The following is a 6765-nucleotide window of genomic DNA, read 5'->3' as shown; positions in this document are numbered from 1 at the left end:
GAGACGCGACGGGGCCAGCCGGATGCAGAGCGCATTCTGATCATGTTTCCTATCCTTAGCAGAGGGGAAATCGAGGCGGTGGGTCTTGTGCAATTGACAGGCTGATGATCCTCATGTGAATCATGGATGGAATCACGTACGTAGTAAAGACGCATGTATTGCCTTGCAAGCTGCCTCGGCGTGAACCAAGGAGCTTTCTACCGAGCCGACAGAGCTCGCACCCACCAAGCAAGCTCCACACAAGAAGCTGTCTCGTGCCCATGCTGCGAGAAGAGGGATTCGTACGCCACGCAATCTTGCGTTCCTGAAGGTGTGTCTGAGAATGAGCAAACAGGTGACGCAGGCATCTAGATTGCCATCCCTGCAATGAACCTGCAGGGGTGAGGGGACGAGGTGTCTGTGCCGCACACAGACACGGCATACAGCGTCCAATAGTGGTCGACATGGTTCAGAGCCAACTTGCAATGTCATTGTGTATAGAGCGCACCAGATGACCATGTCTCCGTACATAAAGTGCAACGCGGTCTATTGCCTTGCAAAGATGAAATGCGGTCGCCTTGCCATTCATTGCCTTTGACTCCACGATGGCCTCCCTTTGCAATTTTTGCGCTGCTTCTTCCAGCGAATGCGCTGCTTCTTCGAAAAGCCGACTGGTGGCTCGTCTGCGAGAGAGTTGCTCCTGGCTCAGTCCAAGTCTCCGTCCGGGCCGAGACCGCCAAGACAGCACATACTCAGCTCCCTCACAAAGATATGCACCTGCCCCGACGGTAGTCGTTGCAAATATGATGATCCTAGACCTCTAGCTACCCTATTCGTCCCATTGTCCAAGTATGTATAACCGTCCTTGATATCCAAAACACATTCTTAGTCCTCGATAGTCGACTACTCAAACCGAACCCGCTGTCAGATTTCCACGCGATAGTTAGCACCGCAAAGCCGGAGAGAGACCGGCACGCGACTTTGGACCCGATCATCACGCAATGACGGCATAAGGGATCTAGTTTGGCATGGCAAGGTCATTGCTGGTGGGGGGGATCACATCCAGTTCAAAGGAGTAATTCAATCAACAAGGTTTGCCCGAGCAGGAAGTCCTCCCAACATCAAGTTACAACAAATGTAATCATAGCCGCATCATCTCTAAGAGAACGATGACAGTTGGGTGAGGTATCAAGCGGAGGTGTCGTGCGATACGTTCTGGGGAATTGCTCCTCTTGGCCTCCCAATCAGCCTCTGTTTCTTAGTGTGCTCTGGACTAGGCCTGCCCCAGGTGGCGCCATGAGCGCGCGGGGCGTTCTCAGGCTGCGAGCCGAAACTGGCTGAAAGATGCAGCTGATGGGTACCCATGCCGCCCATCTTTAGTCAGGACTCATAATAAGGCCGGGAGGAGACAGAGAATACCTCCGAAACAAGAAAGATCGGACCTTAATTTGGCTAGACGAGACTATCCCTCAAACAAGCCCCATCTCTTGGCCTGCGCGAAGGGCATCCAACAGGTGCTGTCCATATCAGACAGGGATCTAAGCCAATCATGGCCAGGCGCTGATTTCTCCCACATCAAAGGCAACAAGATGAGATCAGGATGACACTAAAGCATCAGCGTGCTTCAGAAGTGGGGCCAGTAAGCCCAACAAGCAGCAGCGGGCGTGTGGGCCTGGTTCCTGTAAACCGGTGGTGCTTCCTTGCGATCCTCCTTGCAGCCAGGACCACCTCTGGCTTGATCATGTGACTTCTACTTATGGGCAGATAGCGAGCGCAGCTTAGCCTAGAACGGTAGGCGGTGAGCGCTCGCCCGACACCATTCCTTGTCCAGGTGACTTTTGCGCCGTCAGGGCTTGACAGGCGCGGATGATTTGGGCCAACACAATCGGCTCCGGTTTCAAAATATCGCAGGCATACCTCTCTCACCACCCCCCCCCCTGCCCTCCATATGGCGCACCAACCCGACCTCGACAATGAGACGCAAGCTAAGACGCAAGCCTCAAACGCAAAGCAGCGCTCCACAGGTAAATGCCCAAAATGGAAGGATCGTGCGAAGACATGGCGGACAAACCTGCCCAGTGGCGACGAGTGGTATCAGAAGCTCGGATCAGACGACGCAATCCACGACTTGTGCGACAGACTCACGTTGCGTCATGTTCACCTGGAAGAAGGATTATCTTTCGACCAGCTCTTCGACCAGTGTATAGAGCAATACGCCACTCTGGAAGAAGACTGGAAGTTCTTCGCTGAGATGGTGTTTTCCGGGGCGTGCATTGTTGCTCTTCACTACAAGCACCCAAAGGACGCCATTCATGATTCACTCAGGAAGCTTCTGCAACATCCGGAATGCTCGGAGAAGTATCTCAAGGAGACGTTGCGGAGGGGGGCGCTCTGCGGTAGGCTGGTTGACATCGTTGTGATGAAAAAGGGGAGTGTGGCCTATAAGCTCCCCTATTTCGGTAAGTCTCCCAGGAACCATTGTCGGGTCACCCTATGCTAGAACAGGACCGTCCAGAGGGCCGTGGCAAAGGTGAACTGTCGACGCGGACGCTGCTCCGGGATTGTCCAGAAGACGTTTTCCCATATCTCGAAGACCGCATCGACCGTGAGCAAGCGGACTCAGATAGCAAGCAGGCCAACGAGAAAACATCGAGGGAACTTCATATTGCTCGCCTTGTGTGGCGACTTCTGGGACGGTATAGGTACACGCACATTGGGAAATGGCCCGCAGACAGAGACTCATGTTCAATAGTTATGAAGATGTCTGCAAGATTCTAGGTACCCGACCGACAGACGACGAGCGTCCGTATCAAAGCCCCCAGCGCTCGTCTCATGACATGTGCGGGCATGCGATGCGTGCGACACAAGAGGGCTAGATCCAACGGGCACCGAGTCATGGTTTCTTGTCGAGACCCAGTAGAAAATATATGAACCTGACACTTCCATGCCTCACCTTGAACCCAGTTCCATCATCTAGATGAAGCACCCAGTCTGGCTTCCATGTAATCGTGTGCTCCGCAACAGCTCCGGCCGAGAGGTCAACGAGGACCACTTCACATTGTGTATTGAAGAGTGGGATCACCACCGCGGTTTGGCTGGGCCGCGCCGCAGCCGCACCCGAGGGCTCGAGCCTGTACGCAAGTGGCGGCGGGCCCCGTTTCACAACCTGGCCGTTGTTGCTGGCCCATTCGTCGCATTTCTCTATCTGCAGGAACCTCGGTGAGCTAGTATGCTCCCGATGTGGCGGGTAATGCGTACAAGATATGGTTCCAGCGCGTCGAACAACGCGCGACATTTTTCCGGTAGACCGTACAAGATCAAGCCCTCGCCCACTGCTCGGAGACGAAGTTGGGATAGTAGCTCGTCGATGGCGTTCTGCCGTCGATCCTTATGCTCGGGTGGCAATGGGACAAAGTAATAGTTGATCCCTCTTGGCATCGTGATGGGCGTGCTGGGAGGAATCACTTCTCCTCCGGCCGTACTCTATCCTTCAGGCGGGGTAGCCGAGCCGGGAGGGGTGGCCTGATCCACCGCGGACTCGGATGATCAACCGGCCAGACGACTCCGACCTATCACGTTCGGCTGCCTCTCGGCAAGCGAGGTTGGTAGGGGCCCACCCGAAAGCCTCGCCTGATGCCAAGACTTGCGGTTTCACCAACTGACCAGTAGGAAAAGGATGTCCGGCATTGGGGATGGTTGCATGGGACTCGATAAAGTCGGCGATGCCTGCTTCGGAAAAAGCGATCTGCTTGCTGCGGAGCTACAGTCACAGACTGGTCGCTCAACATTGGCTAGCTCCGAGGACTGGACGGAACGCCGGCTGCCAAGAATTACGGGACAGATCACACACACCCCGTCCATGGTGTTTCTGTTGTTAGCCAGCATTCGCTTCCATGGGGATCAGCTGGCCTGGTTCCGACATGACACCGCCGTCCGATGCCCGCCTCCCCTTGCCGCCCACGCCCACCGCCGTGGCGTGTCACCGGATCCAGCTGGACGCTCTCGCCTCCCTGCGTTGGTCATCCGCATGCCAGTCTGATTGGCCTCGAGTTCCATCATCAGCTGCCAAGACTTGCGGGAAGCGAAGCTGTCGTCCTTGGCTGTCGGCTTCTAGCCAGCAAGCCGAACAGAGCGACCCTTTACGCTGACTTACAGCAGAGCCCCCGCACGAGCAAGTTGCCTGTTACCAAGACTTTTGGAATCCAGTCTTCGTCATTATTCCTGGGTCTATTCTTGCAACTTTTGGAGGTTAGACCTCCCCTAGATTTGAATGTTGACCTTGGCTATACGCTTGCGCTTGTTTGGCAGGATGGAGAGCAGAGGGGCTGTGTAGATCACTATGTCAACGGCAAAAGTGAAAGATACCTTTCAACAAGTAAGATCATAATGCTGCACGGCACAGCTAACCATCTCGGCCGCCTCATCCGGTGAATCTCCATCCCGGTGGAAGACGCATAGGGGTGGTTCAATCATTGCAGTAGGTATCATGGTTTGCCGCTGCTAGCTGTACGGGGGTCAGGGGTCTTCGAACCCTGCTGCCTCCTCTTCTACACCCCGCAGGGGTCTGTAATGTTAAATGGCATACAACACTCATCTGTCGTGGCGAATACCCTTCAAAGCAATTTTCCAGGGAGGGCACCCATCTCTTTGACTGATATTCGGTGGCGAGGTAGAAGTGTTCCCACCCCCCAACACCACAGACCCTTACGGGTTGTACATCGCTCAAACATTAGTTGCCCACAGGGTTGGTTGGTGGCACCATGCACTGGACAGCCACATCTTCGGAGCTGTCGGAGTCACGGATAAGACAGTACTTCTGCTTGTGTTAACTCGCCCTATTCTCGGTAGCCAGACCCTACTAACAGATTAGCTACCCACCATCTTGCGCCCCCGGCATATGGATTGCTCAAAAGTTGCAACCTGACCTAGATGTTCTCTGCTCGTCACGATGAGTTGCTTTGTCAGGTTACAAGATGGCACAATGTCAACGCCGACAGTATGTGGCCAGTGACCCACCCTAGCGCACTTCTGTCTGCATAGCAACAGGCCAATCTTGCCCTGATAAGAGACTGCCAAATGAGGCCGCGGGCTCGCAGAAGGGAGTATATCCAGGAACTCGAGCAACAACTTCGAGCCTACGAGCTTCGGGGCATCGAGGAGTCCTCAGAAGTCCAGCAGGCCACCAGGAGGGTGGCTGAGGAGAACCATAAGCTTCGCGACTTCATCAGACAACTTGGCTTTACCGATGGTTACTTATCTTGCTATTTGGGCGTCGCGGCAGTCCAGACCGAAGCGGTTCATCAGTCTCTCTAGAGTGCGATGGAGCCTAGGAGACCTCCTCCTCTCCGGTGTCTCCTCTGTCAAGGGCTCAAGGAAGCAGGGGAGTGAGGACCGGCTCCTCTTCGTCGAGAGGCTGCACAAGGCCAGGGGGCGGGGGCCTCAGAGCAACTCTAGAGAGAACTTTCAATATCACTCCACTTATAACCGGCCCGCACTGTAGAGGGACATAGTTTTCCGCGGTATGGAGGGTTAGCTACTTATGCCCCTGACCGTAGTATGTACACGCTGCTGAGTGGGTCTTCGCTGCTGAGTGGGTCCTTAGCAGAGGTTCTCGAAAGCGCCGCGGCACAGGTGCCGGCTAGTGGTTGGGGGCGGGCCGACTCACGCGCTTCTAAATATGCTCCCGTCACTCTAACAACAGTTGACACTCAACATCAGCTTTTATTACAGAGGGGCCAGTCTTTTGCAAACTTATCACCATCATATTGCCAAGCGCTTTCAATTGTCATCCATCTCCTATTGTCATCCAACCTTTGCAATCATTAGCATCTTTGCTTTCAGTTTCAATGTCGGAAGCGAACTGGCCCTGCCATGGATGCACTGAAGAACCTTTCCACAAACGTCCCCGACTGGATCGAGCGCCTCAAGAGCTTGAGTTGCGAGATGGACCGTCGTCAGGCCGAGCTGGCCGCTGTCGCCGCTGCCGAAGACAAGAATGCAGAGACACAGTCCCTTCGGAACAAGGGATCAGCCGAGTCCCTCAAGCCCAAGGATGACCCTCCTGTACTCCACGCCGGACTCCCCCCTGGGGATGCCATCCCCGAAGACCCTGGCAACACGGAGCAGCCCTTAGAAACTCACGCAGAGCCCCCGAAGCATACACCGAGTCCCAAATCTATCCAACTTCAGCAAGAGGTCATCAAGGCGGCGCGTGCCCGATCACGAGGAACCCGCAGCCCGATCATTGTCTTCTATGACAGTGATGTACAAGGATTCTTTGACGCGCTTGTGAGGTTTGTCTCGTCAAGCCGAAACCAGATGCGAAAGGCCAAGATGGCTGCGCGAGTTGCCCAGATCAAGAAGCTCGCTGAGCGGGATATGTCAGAGGATGCAAGCAATAGCGAGGACGAGTCCCCCCCATTGCAATATATGAGCAGCAGACGATTCGGTCCCATGTCAATATCCCCAAACGTTCCCAACAATGGACCACCCGATGTATACGGCAACCTAGATAAGGGCCTCGAATTTGTGCAAAGCTTGTGCGAGCGTGGTGCCCACCTGTTCCTCCGCAACGGAAACTGCAACGACGAGATCTCCAAGGTTCAGAAGCGACTCAGCGAGGTCCTAGAGATGGCCAACAAGGAGATGGAGCGTGTGCAACGTGAGGAGCCTGAGCTAGCAAATGAGATGGGTGAGATGGGCAAGGTTCGCACGAGAAGGCCCACCAGCATGCGCCGGGATATGAGCGTTGGCCTCAAGGAAGGGCAGCCCGGCACCTACCAGTGA

At 54.9% G+C, this 6765-nt stretch overlaps 2 protein-coding genes across 2 annotated transcripts; both read left to right on the top strand.

The window, feature by feature from the left end:
- Positions 1-1927: 1927 nt before the first annotated feature.
- On the top strand, positions 1928-2855 carry LRP88_11535 (uncharacterized protein; the record flags this gene model as incomplete). Its single annotated transcript, XM_083247961.1, has 3 exons — positions 1928-2438; positions 2495-2681; positions 2732-2855. 3 exons carry the CDS (start codon positions 1928-1930, stop codon positions 2853-2855), a joined length of 822 nt encoding a protein of 273 aa, XP_083096240.1.
- Positions 2856-5850: 2995 nt separating this feature from the next.
- Positions 5851-6765, top strand: LRP88_11534 (uncharacterized protein; the record flags this gene model as incomplete). The annotated part of the gene is made up of 1 exon (XM_083247960.1): positions 5851-6765. One exon carries the CDS (start codon positions 5851-5853, stop codon positions 6763-6765), a length of 915 nt encoding a protein of 304 aa, XP_083096239.1.

Source organism: Fusarium phalaenopsidis (assembly GCF_050370095.1).
Source record: "Fusarium phalaenopsidis strain FUZ10S chromosome Unknown contig_32314, whole genome shotgun sequence".
NCBI lineage: Eukaryota > Fungi > Ascomycota > Sordariomycetes > Hypocreales > Nectriaceae > Fusarium > Fusarium phalaenopsidis.
This window is presented reverse-complemented; position numbering and strand designations above follow the sequence as displayed.